The sequence below is a fragment of the Tachysurus vachellii genome, chromosome 3 (assembly GCF_030014155.1).
Source record: "Tachysurus vachellii isolate PV-2020 chromosome 3, HZAU_Pvac_v1, whole genome shotgun sequence".
NCBI classification, from domain to species: Eukaryota; Metazoa; Chordata; class Actinopteri; order Siluriformes; family Bagridae; genus Tachysurus; species Tachysurus vachellii.
In genome coordinates this window covers 4,580,821-4,596,460 of record NC_083462.1, presented here as the reverse complement: position 1 = coordinate 4,596,460, position 15,640 = coordinate 4,580,821, and the positions used below count along the sequence as shown (strand labels likewise).

At 43.0% G+C, this 15,640-nt stretch overlaps 2 protein-coding genes across 2 annotated transcripts; both read right to left on the bottom strand.

Moving 5' to 3' along the window:
- Nucleotides 1-711: 711 nt before the first annotated feature.
- Nucleotides 712-6,154, bottom strand: ddx39ab (DEAD (Asp-Glu-Ala-Asp) box polypeptide 39Ab). The gene is made up of 10 exons (XM_060865420.1): nucleotides 6,034-6,154; nucleotides 4,545-4,753; nucleotides 4,316-4,443; nucleotides 3,951-4,227; nucleotides 3,529-3,647; nucleotides 3,263-3,394; nucleotides 3,058-3,167; nucleotides 1,533-1,677; nucleotides 1,103-1,250; nucleotides 712-1,001 (listed from the first exon to the last, which is right to left on the bottom strand). Exons 2-10 carry the CDS (start codon nucleotides 4,750-4,752, stop codon nucleotides 985-987), a joined length of 1,284 nt encoding a protein of 427 aa, XP_060721403.1. The 5' UTR covers nucleotide 4,753; nucleotides 6,034-6,154; the 3' UTR covers nucleotides 712-984.
- A 2,312-nt stretch (nucleotides 6,155-8,466) lies between these two features.
- si:ch211-106h11.1 (volume-regulated anion channel subunit LRRC8D) lies at nucleotides 8,467-15,422 on the bottom strand. Its single transcript, XM_060865416.1, has 5 exons — nucleotides 15,347-15,422; nucleotides 12,930-13,823; nucleotides 12,586-12,836; nucleotides 10,719-11,096; nucleotides 8,467-10,376 (listed from the first exon to the last, which is right to left on the bottom strand). The coding sequence occupies exons 2-5, from the start codon at nucleotides 13,818-13,820 to the stop codon at nucleotides 9,263-9,265; spliced, it is 2,634 nt and encodes an 877-aa protein (XP_060721399.1). The 5' UTR covers nucleotides 13,821-13,823; nucleotides 15,347-15,422; the 3' UTR covers nucleotides 8,467-9,262.
- Nucleotides 15,423-15,640: the final 218 nt, after the last annotated feature.

Here is a 15,640-nt window from a genome sequence, read left to right as displayed (position 1 = left end):
CTCCTTTAACCTGAAGTGAGAATTTGAAACTGGAGCTTTATCTTCCTTACCGAGACATTTGTAATCTAAGTAAGAGGTCTAGAAAACTATTTTCCTATCAGCGTTATCGGCTTAGAGAGAGAATAAGATACCACACAGACAAGAGGGTAAATATAGATGATTATTATTAGAGCTGAAGAGAGCTCCGATCTCACATTACACCTCGAGCTCTGAAAATACGATAGCAACCGGAAAAACATTTTATACAGACATTATAACTAAAGCTGCAGAACTTGAATCTTTTACTAAAGAGATTTATTCCTGTGATAAAACAGCAATTTGCCAATATTTGTTTTCATAATCAAAAATCTTCATTAAAAAAAAAAAATTTTTTTTATTCTATTTCTAGTTACCACAGAAACCATAAAGCATCAGGAGGAGAACCTGCTGCTCTAAAGAATTCAACTTGTGACCAATCAGAATCCACATGATGAGAAACGGCTAATTTTTTTACATCTGATTTCATTAGGGGTCCAAATGACAAACTGGAGCTTAAACATTTCTCCAATTGTTTATTTTCACCAGCTGCTAATTTTACACAAAAAAAAAGTCAGAGATTGAGCTTTTACCCATAAAACTAGTAACTAACCACTGTGTCGAGTCACTAAAACACCACTGTGCCATTATGAATGCTGGTGTTAATATAGAGGCAGTCAAACAGCAAAAACATCATAAGGGGAACTGTATAAAAAGTTTTAATTCCTTTAAAACAAAACAAGAGGACTTGGGACAAAAAGCAGACACATTTTCACTCCCCTCCCTTCATTCCATCCCCAAAGAGAAACAGTAAAAAGTTAAAAACTGTGGTGTGGTGCAGAACTTTAAAACCGACAGCATGCACCGGAGACGTCTCCTCCTCCTCCAGCAGCAGAGCAACCACCACAGTATCACAGCTACGTCTTTGAGCTGCTGGTCCTCAGGTGCGACGTGACGCAACACGACACCTCATCTGGACTGTTCGACTACACAGAGAAGAAGAGACGAGCGTTTAGGGTGAAATCAGAAAAATAAACCCTGTTCTGTAGGATACAAAAAAAAAAAAGAAAAAGAAAAGAGATCCTACTGTAAGTGGAAATGTCGATCTCTTCCGGCAGCTCAGCCACGTTCACCTCGAACCGGTCCTGCACGTCGTTAAGGGTTTTGGCATCCGTCTCGTCGGACACGAAGGTCACAGCCAGACCTTTTGTGCCGAAACGACCAGCACGGGCGACCTGAAGAGGAAACCGGAGTCCATGTTGGAAATAACCAGCAAATAAACCTTCAGTAGCATTAATGTCAAACTCCTCTTTATCTTCATCCCTTAGTTTTTACAAATTTGTACCATCACCAACGTATATAGCGAGTGTAGCTTTTTAAACACAGCACCAGTTAAAAGGAAACCGCTGACAAATCAGTGCAAGGAATATTCCTTTAGTCTTGGGTCACTGGATACACAAAAATCTAGCAGTCGTGTCCGGGTGTGGTGTAGGAACTCATGTGAGACTGAAACTCACCCTGTGCAGGTACGTGTCCGAGTCCTCCGGCATGTCGTAGTTGAAGACGATGTTGACCCTTTCGATGTCCATCCCTCTGCCAAACAGGTTTGTGGCCACAAGGATCCTCCTCTGGAAGTCCTTAAACTGCTGGTAGCGTGACAGCCTGAGAGAGAAAGAGCACACAGCTTAAACACTACAGGAGACACTTATGCCCCTTTTCCACCGAGGCAGTTTGAGTGCAGGTTCGGAGCCTAATTTAGAACCAGTTCTTTCTTTTGACAGCCAAAGCACCGGCTCTGAACCAGGAAAAGTGGTTCTTAAGTAGCACCAAAACCTTGGTCTAGACTCAAGAACCGCTTGTGTCAGGGGCTGTGGGCGGGGCTGTGGGCGGTGCTACTGTTAGTGCATTTGATAATATACCTTAAGTATAATGTTTAATACACTTTTACTTTACCGCGATATGATACATTATCAGCACACATGATAGTACGTAGCTACATGCTAAGGCTAACTTTTTTCTGTGTTAATGATAAAATAACGTTATGTACTTTCTCGATTACAACCTGTTTATACAGATTACATGGAGCTGCACGTACACGTTGGATTCACCGCGTTTGGGTGTTAATGTAGGTTCACAAATCCATGAGTATTAACAGTAAAGCAACATCCGCCATTGTTGATGTATTTGTCGCTGCTGCACTAAAGTTGCTGGGACACGTGACACGTATACAGTGACGTCAGACTCGGCTCTGTGATGCTCTCTAACTGATGGAAAGACAAACCGGTTCTTAGAAGGTTCGCCAGTGGAACCAAATTTGAACCAGCACTAGCTCTGAACCAGCACCCGGTTCTTTTTGGTGGAAAAGGGGCATTATTTCTCTCAAATGCAATCATTAACATGTTTCATGGTAATAGTGTTTATTCTGATGATGCAATAGATTATAAACTTCAGTCTTCTTGGTGTCGGGGGCAGAACAGAATCTGTACGATTGGGTTTATATAGACCCATGTTAAATAGTGATCTAGACAGAATACAGATATAGGTCTATATTTGGGTTTTGTCTTCTCCGTAAGGACCTGGCAACCTTTACGGAAGTCTTTAGTAACAGTAAAGCTTCTGTAAACTAACCACGTTTCCTGATTTTCAGGACAGGAGAGGAGACACATCGAGATTTGTTTGTAACATGACATTCACGCATCATTAAATGCTTCATGTTTTAAGATGTTTTAAGACGACTACTGAAAGAACCATTTATAAGACACAGCTATTTAATAAATAAAGGGGACATGCTGTTACACAGCACCCTATTGTTTATCATTTTCTCTGAACAGCATAAGTGTGTGTGTCTGGAGTATCATTCTAAAGTATCAGATTTATCCCTTAAAGTTTTGTTCCTTAAAGTTAGACATAAGTTTCGTTCCCCTATAAAATATGTCTATTATCTCATGATTGTGATCTGCCACCATGATGGGAAATGCCAGGGTGATGCATCACAGAGCGAGTGAACACTGAAACTGGGTTTAACCGGCCGCGTATATGTACCTCTCCTCCTGAGCCATGCCTCTGTGGATGGCGATGGCTGGGAAGTTCTGCTCCACCAGCAGCTGAGAGAGAGCCATGCAGCGCTGCACTGACTTCACAAAGATCACCACCTGCAGGAGGATAGAGGAATTACAGCATGTATAAGTGCGCTCTGCGACCAGGGGTCAGAGGAGAAGCGAGTCGCTCTCACACGACGCCTCCTCACCTGGTTGAACTCGAGAACGTCGAGCAGGTCGAAGAGTTTGCGGTTCTTTTCGCTGTCCTTCAGTTTGCAGTAGTACTGCTGCAGGCCGTGCAGCGTCAGCTTCGTCTCGTCGTCCACAAACACCTCCATCGGCTGATCGCCATAAAGATCGGGGGGGATAAATTAAAAAAAAAACAAAAAAACGGGCGGGTTAAACTTGATGGGATGAAATATTCTGCACGCTTAAACTAAATGTAGGAAAGGCTTCGAGTCTGTAGAACACTCACATCCTGCATGAATTTGCGGCAGACCGGCCGGATCTCTTTACTCAGAGTGGCGCTGAACATCATGCACTGTTTCTCATGAGGAGTGAGCCTGAAGATGTCCTGAACATCACGTCTCATATCTGAGAGGGAGAGAGAGAGAGAGAAACATTAAAAATCTCAGACACAAGACGAACAGATATATTTCAATTCAGTTAGTCATTATTCCACTCTGGGCTTCAGTGCACGGCTGTTTCTCCACTGCACTAGACAGCAAACACCAGACAGTGTGGGTTATGGAGCATCTTTTGTGGTTGCCAGATCTGCACTAAATTTTCCATCACATTTGCCTAACAAATGGTGGCACGTCCTTCGTGTGCAGCAGAGAAAACGTCCACAGAGCCAAGAGATCAGACTAAAGATCAACATCATGAGAAAGTTGGTACCGAGCTGCTCCAGCATCTTATCGCACTCATCCAGGATGAAGTGTTTGACGTTTTTGAGGCTGAGGGTCTTGTTGCGGATGAGCGCGAGGATGCGCCCCGGCGTCCCCACCACGATGTGTGGGCAGTTCTTCTTCAGCACCTCCTCGTCCTTCTTGATGGGCAGGCCACCGAAGAACACTGCCACCTTTACCGTGGGCATGTACTTGGAGAAGCGCTCGTACTCTTTGCTGATCTGGAAGGCCAGCTCACGCGTGTGACACATCACCAGCACAGACACCTGATTGGATGACAAGACACGCACAGTCATCCACAGCTGAAAGAGGTTAAAGATCCGGAGACACCTGGTGAAGGAGCGGAAGACGTACCTGTCCGTCTACGGGCTCGATCTGCTGCAGCGTGGCCAAAACAAAGACTGCCGTCTTCCCCATACCAGATTTAGCCTGGCAGAGGATGTCCATGCCCAGGATGGCCTGTGGGATACACTCGTGCTGCACTGCAACACAAACACGATACTCAGCGTCACACCTGATTTCCTTCTTTAAACAATGTTCAGTTACAAAACAATTCATCAAGACCAGTGTTATTTATAAATACCTTCTGACGGATGCTCAAAGCCACAGTCTACAATGGCCCTCAGGAGCTCAGGCTTGAGCAGGAAGTCCCTGAACCCGGAGCTGTGAATGGACACGTAGGAACCCTTCACCTCCTTCTTCCCAACCGGTGTGGCGCTCTCTGGTGCTCCCTGAGGCTCCTCATCCTCCTCGTAGTCCAACAGCTCGTTATCTGCATCATTCTCAGCCATACTGGACACAGAAATAATCGTGAAGTGAAAAACTCCAGCAAAGTTCACACTCTGTACTCAGTGTACATCTTAACAGACAACAGAACTCAACATGCACCAAGTCATTCCGGTTTAGTGAGAAAGAAAGTTCGACCCACACTAACAATAGAGCGCTCAGGAAAAATCCTGTTCAGCTGGGTTTAACTACACTGTTCATGATCTTTTAAAGCATGCGTGTTTAAAATAAATAAATGATGATCGTTGTAATATTATTATGTAATTGTTGCAATTATTATGTAATAATAATAAATCGTACATTTTCATACAATTAATTTAAAGCTGTTGAAAAATAAGATCAAAACCAGTCACCACTAAGATCAATCACCACTGTGATTTTTAAAGTAGTATCTGATTTCTGCTGCTCTTTAATAATAAAAAAGAATAATTCATAAATTAAAAACAAATTATTCTGCATCATTTTAGCCTTCAACTCTTTGGTTATCAGACTGGGCTGTTATGTATAAAATAAAATATAAATAAAGAGCAAAATAAAACGATAAAGAATTGCTATATGGATATTATAGAGTTCATTCAACAGAACGAACGCAGGCTGCGTCAAACTGGTCAGTGGCTGTGTACCAAATAGCGGCTCGTCCCCTTCCCCTGTGCACTACATGAGGAAAGCACTAAAGCGGTTAAACCCTATCTAGGGCTCTACACGTCCCCTAGATACGCATTTGGGATTGAACTTTAAACGATTCCCCATTGATAGCTATATTGTAACCGCGTAGAATTGTTACTTCTATACTTGTATATAATTATGCGCAGTGTGTGTGTGTGAGAGTGTGTGTGTGTGGGGGGGAGAGAAATAAACAAACATTTATGTCCTTAGTAACAGCGTTCGTTTGAAACAATGAAGGCCGCCATCATTGCTAAATGCTAACCGTGTATTAGCCGCACACGCGCACAGTTTTCAGTCTAAATCACTTTCTTTTCCGTGTTTTATTAACATTACTTTTGTTGTTATTATTATAATGTTGATGAAAAAACACCGCAAATAAAAACAACTCAGAAAAACAACTAGTTTTGCGCTAAATTGCCGCTATGCTAATTAGCCTAGCATGCTAATTAGCATAGCGGCTATTTCGCGCAAAACTAGCAACGGCTCTTGTTAACGCTAACACGCGTTATTACGGCTCTAGTTAGGTATCGTTTATATATTATATGTATATATATAAATATAAGCTTTAAAGTAACTAAAAGTGTTGGAGATTGTATTCGGTTCATACAAACAATTCTCACCTTTACAGCGAATAAACCGGAGCAGAAGGAGGAAAGATGTTACGAGCACACGCGCAGGCCTCGGGTTTATACTTCAACCCGGAAGTACCCGCCTCCTCCGAGAACAAGCAATGTAATTGGATGATTTGGATGTCTAACAACGCAGGAGTTTTCCCAAACTGCGCGGTGATTGGTTCATCGAATCCGTTTATCATTAGCGATGAACGAAACCGCGTGCACAGCCTGTTGCCAGATTGTGTTAAACCCCCCCTTTTTTTTTTATAGATATCTCGAATTGTTGTCTTTGTCTTTGAGTTTTACTGACCCGAGTCTCTCAGACACACCAGATCTCCAGCACCCCTCAGTTCACAGTTACACAGCAGATAATGAATGTCCAGGTTCTTCTCCTCAATACTCAATAACATATAAAGTAACACAAAGGTGAAACCGCACAACTCTGGATGTAGTTCTCGCTTCAATCCAATCCTCAGGTTTACATGATTGTACTTCTTCTAATACGGTAGTGTTTCTATAGTAACAGCACACACAGAGCCCTGAACATGGAAGGAGTCTCCAGTGTAAAGGGGAAGGTCTTCAGGATGGAAGAGTTCTCTGTAGTTCTCAGTGATGTAACAGATCCACAGATGACTGGTAGAACAGCAGGCTTAAACTGTGTCAGATCCACTGACTTGATCTCTCCTTCCTCTTCTTCTGCTCTTCATTCATTCATTCATTCATTCATTCATTCATTCATTCATTCATTTTCTACCGCTTATCCGAACTACCTCAGGTCACGGGGAGCCTGTGCCTATCTCAGGCGTCATTGGGCATCAAGGCAGGATACACCCTGGACGGAGTGCCAACCCATCGCAGGGCACACACACTCTCATTCACTCACGCAATCACACACTACGGACAATTTACCTACCATGCATGTTTTTGGACCAGGGGAAAAAACCGGAGTACCTGGAGGAAACCCCCGAGGCACAGGGAGAACATGCAAACTCCACACACACAAGGCAGAGGCGGGAATCGAACCCCCAACCCTGGAGGTGTGAGGCGAACGTGCTAATCACTAAGCCACCGTGCCCCCTCTTCTCTTCATCTCCAAAATATATTCTGGCTCCAACAGAGAGCAGAGTGTGAACACACAATGGGACAAAAAGTATCACACAACTTTTGTCCCGATTTAACAAGAAATTAACAACTGTTACTTAATTCTCTCTCATAATTTTTGGATATCAATCTTTGAGGAATCTCTGATACGCCTTTTCCCCCCTGACTTTAATCAGACCCTTCTTTAAGTGATTTTCCCACTGTGTCTTTGTATTGTGTACATTACACATGAACACCTTTATCTCAGAGAAGCACTTTGCCATACACTACTTTGGACCACCACTGAGACGAGGCAGACTCTGTGAGGATCCTGAGGCATCTAGAGATGTTCCAGCTCCAGTTAGTCTCTGTTATACTAAAGAGGAGATGTGAACTCCATGTGGTCTTTGAGGACAACAACCTCCTCAACCAGACACCAAAGGGGAACCCAAACGACACCAAAGGGGAACCCATCCTCATATGGGTGACTCTGTGAGGATCCTGAGGCATCTAGAGATGTTCCAGCTCCACTTGGTCTCTGCTATACTAAAGAGGAGATGCCAACTCCATGTGATCTTTGAGGATCAATACAACATTTATCAGACTGTATATTTATAATCACACCCTCCAGTGTCACCCATATGAGGATGAGGTTCTCCTTTAAGTCTGGTTCCTCTCAAGGTTCCTTTCTTTGCCATCTAAGGAAGTTTTTCCTCCCCACAGTCACCTGAATCACCTCAGACTTGCTCATTGGGAATAAATACAAACACATTCATCATAATAACCTTTTGTTTTATGTTTATGTTCTGTAAAGCTGCTTTGAGACAATGTCAATTGTAAAAAGCGCTACACAAATAAATTTGAATTGAATTGTATTGACCTACCCGACGATGGGCTTCTCAAGGTCCAAGCTGAACACATAAAAAGGACCTTATTCATCTGTCTCATCAAAGCCCTTCCTGTTTGGCTTTGCCATCTTTTCCTCTCTCTCAAAGAAAATTAAAAAATAAAATTTGGGAAATACTTAAAATGCTACGATGCCCAATAGGACTGCATAGTGATGTCTGTGTGTCATGTTTAACGCTGTGTGAAGTTTTCCATTCTGTGTAAACTGCTGTGTTTATAAATCACCAGTGAGATTAGAGAACCACGCAAACCCGTTGGTGTCCAAGTGTCCCTAATAAAGTGGACTACGAGTGTAGTGTGAACAAACCAATGTAAAAAAACACAGGTTAGTCGAGTTGAATGTTCAGCCAAACGCTATTCTTTTAATTGTAAGATAATTGAGTTACAAATGTATTAATTTAAAGAAAAAAAAATGCACATATTAATATATACTGACAATTTAAAAACACTCTTAATATAAAATGAAGCTTCACTATAGAACCAAGACAGGTAACTGTGCACATATAACACATAGCTAAACAGACAGTACTCATACTGTAAGAACCTCAGGCTTTTTCATGATATTGTGTGATATGATACGATAAATTCTAGATTCATAAGTAAGTGATTTAATATTTAGAATCTGTGCTATAGGATATAATACGATTCAGTAGCCTTCGATTTGATATGTAACAGACATCAGAATCTTGGGTAGGCCCAGCATTAGCATGTAAACGACGATGACGTATAGAAAGATTCATTTGAAACATATTATTAAAGTCATCATTATTAAATCACAAACTATTAAATCACTTTGCCAGCATATTATCCAATATTATTCCAGCAGGACTGACCGTGCTTTGCTAAAGTTACTTCATTTGATGACATTTTATTCATTATTTAGTTACCGCGTAAAGGGTTATAATATGCAGTGTTATGTAAATGACTGTTTTCTACTGATTATAAAATGATGAAAATAATAACGTGGTTAAATCAATCCCTAAACTGCTGAAGTAATTGGGATTAATAATCATTTTTTTAATGTTGAGCTAAATATCTAAACTGAATAGTTATCATTTCAGTCTGGTTCGATCCTGACCTCGGCTTACTTACGCATCATAAGACTGTGGCAATAATTCTGCGTTTTTCTTCCAGCAAGAAAAATTTCAAGAAGAAACTGTTGCATCTTTTAAGCAAATCCAAGCCAAAGGTTGCATGCACTGATTTATTCAAACTTCAAATAGAAATCATTGTTTTGATCTCTTCTCAACTATATCCTTGATTCTACAGAGGAAAGGAAGCTCCACTGGGTGGCAGAGAAGGCAGGGAAAATGTCCGAGCAAGGGCGGGAATTTGCTTCGGAAGAAGCACAAGACGGCTGCTGCAAGAAGTCCCTGATGTGACCCGGCAAAGCGTGAAGCAGCCAGCTCTCCACTAGCAAACCACCTCCACGAAGCCCTGAGCAGCTACCAAGCTCAACTGGAAGTTCCTCAAGGTTGTTTCCTCGTATATCCAGCTTGGAAAGATGCCTCAAAGAGCCTAATCCCATGTTCAGGAATCCTAGGGAGTTGTTAGCCAAATTCAAAATACGTAACTCTTTACAGTTGGCAAAAAGAGCATCTGGAAGTCTCTCAAGTCTGTTCCTGCTCAGGTCGAGTTCAACGAGGTGAGCGATTGCCCCGACTTCAGCAGGCAGCTCCTCAAGCAGGTTCCCAGCCAGCAGAAGGCGACGGAGTCGATGGAGTGTGAAAAGAGCTGGTGGGAGACTCCGCAGCTCATTGTGTGCTAAGTCCAAGTGCTCCAAGGCCCGGAGAACTCCCACACTGGTAGGAACAGCCAGTATGCGATTGTGGGCCAATCGTAGGCAGGAAAGACGCCTCAGATGCTGCAGGCCTAGCAGTTCCTCCAATGTCCTCAGGCTGTTGTGCTGCAGGTCCAAACTGCGTAATCCTGTCAGCGCTAGCAACGCAGAGGGTAATCTCTCGAGTTGGCATCCCTGCAGCTCCAGTTCAGTCAATCCCACCAGACGTCGCAGACCTGTTAGCACCAGCAACCTGGCACCTTCGTTGTGGATCTCCAAATGCACCAAGCTGCCTGCCACCTCACTCAGTTCTGATGGGATTCTCTGCAGCGTGCCACGTAATGTGAGGACTCGAAGGTGACGTAGATAGCGTAGGCTACCCAGTGCCCAGCCACGCCCAATCGTGCCCTCACTGGCCACTCGTCCACTCAGGTGGAGCTCCTGCAGGTTGCGCAATGAATACATCCAGCCAGGCACCTCTGCAGCTTGGGTGAAGGTCAGGTGCAGAGATTCTAGACGCTCCCGGAGGACCGTAAGAGCACCAGACTCCACTGTAGCTGAGCAGTGGTACAAATGAAGCTCCCTGTGGAAAGGAAGTGTTAGATGAGTTTCTTGTGTTAAAACAAATACAATGAAATATTAACTTTCCTGAACTAACGACTACTTTAGATGCCCTGTAATCACACGGTATGACTTTCCCATCATCAGGGATCCTCCAACCAGACATTTTGGGGAACTAAAGCTGCTTTCCCATTTGTCCCAATATATGACCTGTATTTGTCATGGGGTTCCATTCCGGTGAAGCAGGCCCCAGACCACCATCAAGAGAACCAGGGAGTGATTCTGTGGCAAACGGCTCAGGGTTCTGAAATGAAACTAAAGTCTAACCTGAAAACAACCTATGGATTACACTTCCATCCATCACCTTAAGGCAGTCATGTTGGAGATCTGTGACGTTAGCTTAGCATCTCCGATTAACTCCAGCTTTAGCACTTCCAGCTGGCTCAGGGTAAAGAGAGCAGGAGGGAGGTGTGGAACGGCCACCAGCTGCAGCAGGGGGCGCCCTTTGTGATCAGAGGTTATCATCGAGCGCAGACGGGTGGCGTTCCAGCGACGATCCAAGTTCTCCTCCATCAGCCGAGTCTCACTGACAGGAGACAGGAAAACTGAGAGACGCTGAGCCAGCAGGGGGTCGTACTGATCCGTCATGTGTAACAAGAAGGCAAGGTCATTACACAGGTCTGGAGCGTCCAACATGGAACCTATTTCATGCAGTTGTTGGAATGAGTATTGTCTCAGAGACCTGGGTACAAGATAAAAATGGCAGAATTAGCTGTTCATTTGTCCAATGCCAAGAAATGCTACTGAGCTAAAGGCAGTAACACAGGAACCTTTTCAGGAACCTAGTCATTGATTAAGAAATCTCTAGCAGATCCTCCTTGCTGGTTGCTCACTAGCACCACTTCAAGTGACACTTGGTAAGTAACCAAAGGACATTTATCAGTCTGAATCTAATGGAAGAGCATCACGTTTTGTTAAAAGACATACTACTGGCATCTACTCACTTTGTTAACAATCGTCTCCATGTTCGACTGAAAGCTTGGAAGGAAAGATAAACAGAGGAGTTAGTATCATGCAGCAGATCACCAGAACCAGTTTTCACTGTTCAATTTCAGCTCCTGAATCAATTAAAAGTGTCTGATTTATATTAAGTTGTTGTTTTGGGTAATCAGAGGAAAATTAGCCATGCTCTCTCAGGGGAGGGGCATTCTCTCTGTCCTCTTTCAGTAACAAAGACACTAACCAATCAGGAGTGTTTATGAGCTTGTGTATGAAAAGGAAGGCAGATAGCACTTTCTTTTAAGCGTGTTACACTGCATTGTGACATACTGGCAGGTGACCAAATTAGGGAGAAAATGGGGAAAATGACAGAGATGATGACAGCTGATCCTTCATTTACAAAGATCGATAAAGGTAAGAAGATACTTGGCCATACGCTGTCCTCCAGAATTATGGACAACATTCATAAAAATGAGCATGAATGTATGACTGTATAATAATGGCAGCCACTTATTTCCAGGGATTTCAGAACAGATATTGCGTCATCGGGTAGGCGTGGCCTATTTGATAATCTAACCCTAACCCTAACCGTAGTTTTTGGTTGTTTATTTGTTTTCTAAAATAAATCTACCTGTATGACTGTTTTGTCCTTCGTAGTATGCTGTTTTTTTTTGAAAGAGGGCGTTTTTCCAACACCTCTGGAAACACGCCCACTTTACGTCGTGGTAACGAAACCCCTGGAATTTAGCGAATGCTGTATAATAATTATAATAATTCCTTCGTTTTAGCAAGCATAAATCTAAATAACACTACATACACTAATAAATATATGCTCAGAATAAACAAAGATCCCTAAGGAACACTTAACCAATAAGATTAATATACAAAATGTTAGATTCATTTTTGTTTGGTCTCAGTAAGTATGAATATGTCCATAATTTTGAAGCCATGTTAATTTTCATGAGGTACCAATAATTCTGGACGCTACTGTATATTTCTGAAACATTTCTTGCTACTTAGTTTTAAAACGGTGACCTAATGTCCTACTGCTTTTTTACAGAATATTTTACGACAGGACTCGTGTATTACATCATAGAAGGATACACAAGTCTGAGAGTAACAGTGCTGATCCAGGATCAGATTCCCCAATTTCATCCAAATAATGACGATTATATAGTGAAAAAGGAAGCTGATCCCAGATCTGTACTCTTACTCCTGATAATCTCGCATACTTGCGGAAAATCCAGAAAAGGGTGTAAACACCCAGCAGACCATAAAGGCCCATGAGACAGACGTAGGCTTTCATCAGCTTGCGCAGGACAGATGATAGCAGGTGGCTGCACTGGAAGGTCCTGTATCCTGTTAAAGCTTGGGAATGGGGCTGGCAGGTGTAGGTGAAAGAGATGGAGCCCAGTAGAGGCATGGTGTAGCTTACAATCACAATGAACTTCAGCACTTTGAACACGGTCTGAGCTGTGTACACCTGAGAGAAAGGGGAAAAGGGACCCAGGATAAGCATTACCCAACAAGCCTACAGTTATAAATATAGAACTGGTATTTTGAAACTTCTATTGACCTTGTAAATGATATTGGAGCTTTCACAGTGGGCCCTGAACCTGCGGACTCTCTCAAACAGAGCTCTGGCCTGTTCTCCATCACTCCGGTCCAGTGTTGGTCTTGTGCTAGATCTTTCTGGAAGAACAGTAGCTACCTTATGCAGGGAAGCAGGTTGTACCATTGACAGAGAGGACGATGTAGAGCAGTGAGACAAACTGGATGGACATGGGGAAGGCTGGGTGGAGGTATTACCTGCCCTGGCTAAAAGGGGGCTGTCAGTCCCTGAGTCTAGGCTAGACTTTCGTGTAAAAAATTTAGGTATGTGAGGCACTTGGGTCCTTGTCATTTTGTCCTCTTCTGAAGGGTGACTGTGATGTGCTCTGTCTAGCTTGGCAGCATGGGAAAGTGCCCTGGAGGTCCAGGGCGACTCACAGCACTTGGCAAGGATGGTTAAAAAGTGCTCAATACGAGCAGAGGTGAGCGGAAAGTGGAACCAGAAAGAACCACTAGCCAAGAGTAGCAATGATTGCAGTAAGGTAACATAGGGCAGGAAGCGTGAGAACCACGGCAGAGCCTCATGGTAGCATACAGTGCTCACATAGACGTACTGCTGGTAGTCAAGGTCAGTCCGAATACCTTTAGCCAGACTCTTGGATATAGGGACACTTGATGCAGTATGAGATGTGACAGGATCTGAGTGAATTCCAAAAGAATCGCTGGAGTTGCTTGAGGTGGAGTGTATAGGGACACACACCACCCCGTCTTGTGACAGTAACAGAGTCCCAGCTAGGATTGACACCATGAGCATGAGGAGCACCAAATAGTCCATAAAGACCTCCCACCATGGCTTCAGCAGCTTATAGTGACCCTGTCTCTCAGTAACAGACCAGAGCTCTGAGAGAGTGAACATCACCTTCACACACACAGAGAGAGAGAGAGAATAAACAACAGGTTTTATAAATAGCGATCATTAAAATCTAAAGGGTCACAGTGTATATATTAAAAAACTGGAAACATCTGGAAAGGTTTTAATAAAACGAGAGAAACTAACGACTCACTGCTCAAACTCAACCTCAACCTGCGGATCAAATATAGTTACCGCAGTAAGCCATGTTCTCGATTATGGCTTTCACACTCACTGGTGTGCTTTTCACAAATAGATAGATTTCACTTTTGCTTTTGCTTGCTATGTTGAGATTCACTCGCAAGGTTGGCGTTCATTTGTGAGGTTGAATTTCACTCATGGCGTTCGCTTTTAATTTTGAGGTTAACTTTCACTTGTGAGGTTAACTTTCAGTCACTAGGTTAACTTTCACTTGTGAGGTTAACTTTCACTTGTGAGGTTAACTTTCAGTCACTAGGTTAACTTTCAGTCACTAGGTTAACTTTCACTTGTGAGGTTAGCCTTATGAGGCTGGATTTTACTCTTACTTACTGGGCTGCTTTGAAGAGATGTGAAGGAACAGTTTTGATAAAAAATATGTGGAATTAAGGAGTGAAAGCAGCCTTGTGATTGGTCAGAGTAATAAATGCACATTAATCAAAATGAGCTCCACCCACTTTATTATCATTCATTCATTCATTCATTCATCTTCTACCGCTTATCCGAACTACCTCAGGTCACGGGGAGCCTGTGCCTATCTCAGGCATCATCGGGCATCAGGGCAGGATACACCCTGGACGGAGTGCCAACCCATCACAGGGCACACACACACACACACACACTCTCATTCACTCACACAATCACACACTACAGACAATTTTCCAGAGATGCCAATCAACCTACCATGCATGTCTTTGGACCGGGGGAGGAAACCGGAGTACCCGGAGGAAACCCCCGAGGCACGGGGAGAACATGCAAACTCCACACACACAAGGTGGAGGCGGGAATCGAACCCCGACCCTGGAGGTGTGAGGCGAACGTGCTAACCACTAAGCCACCGTGCCCCCCACTTTATTACTATTATTTTATTATTTATTTATTTATTTATTTATTTTTTTGTAGAACATAGCAGTGTTCTGTAGCTTTAAATCTCAACAGACTAAGATCCTAAAGCTTGCTTATACACATGCGCGGGTTGGTGATACGGTGTTAAAGTTTGTATGTTGTATGTTAAACTCCTGCATGTCTCTTAATAAATATACGCTTGTTAAAAAGGATTTTTACCTTGCCACTCGTCATTCAACATTATTATTATTATTATTATTATTATTATTATTAGTAGTAGTAGTAGTAGCAGCAGGAGGAGGAGGAAGAGGAGGAAGACGAGGAGGAGGATACTGTAGTCTAAACTTTGACTTATATATACAGCTTAATGTTACAAATGCTATTCTATTCTATTCTAATTAATCTATAACAATACATTAAGATCATGTATTTGTTCATATTTGTTTCTTAGATTCCAGTATACAAAACAAAAGGATTTATTTACTTACTCTTTAGAAAGTGAGACCCTTTGAGTTGTTCTGCCTGAGCAGCTTCAGGGCTTACAGAGAATCACAACACGAATGACATGGACCGAGCTCCAAATCACAAGCTCCTTCCTATCGAGGCGCACTTTGGGTTGTAGATGGAGTGTGTTGGAGCTGCAGCCCTGCTGTAGAGCACTTAGATGTTTGGGACAGAGCCGTTAAACAGCCGGGTGCCGGTGCAGTCCGGTTTGCTCGGCTCAGCTCTAACGTGTAGAGTTTTTAATACGGAAACATGCATGCTTGAGCGTTGTCATGGCG

What these genes read in the sequence shown, in the direction of transcription:
- ddx39ab (XM_060865420.1), bottom strand. Translation starts at nt 4,752, where the DNA reads ATGGCTGAGAATGATGCAGATAACGAGCTGTTGGACTACGAGGAGGAT. An exon ending in TCGAGCCCGTAGACGGACAG is followed by an intron (nt 4,228 to 4,315) that starts GTACGTCTTCCG and finishes TCATCCAATCAG; the next exon opens with GTGTCTGTGCTGGTGATGTG. An exon ending in GGCATGGCTCAGGAGGAGAG is followed by an intron (nt 1,678 to 3,057) that starts GTACATATACGC and finishes TTTCTCTCTCAG; the next exon opens with GCTGTCACGCTACCAGCAGT.
- si:ch211-106h11.1 (XM_060865416.1), bottom strand. Translation starts at nt 13,820, where the DNA reads ATGTTCACTCTCTCAGAGCTCTGGTCTGTTACTGAGAGACAGGGTCAC. An exon ending in GCTCCAATATCATTTACAAG is followed by an intron (nt 12,837 to 12,929) that starts GTCAATAGAAGT and finishes CCTTTCTCTCAG; the next exon opens with GTGTACACAGCTCAGACCGT. An exon ending in TCCAACATGACTGCCTTAAG is followed by an intron (nt 10,377 to 10,718) that starts GTGATGGATGGA and finishes TCCTTTCCACAG; the next exon opens with GGAGCTTCATTTGTACCACT.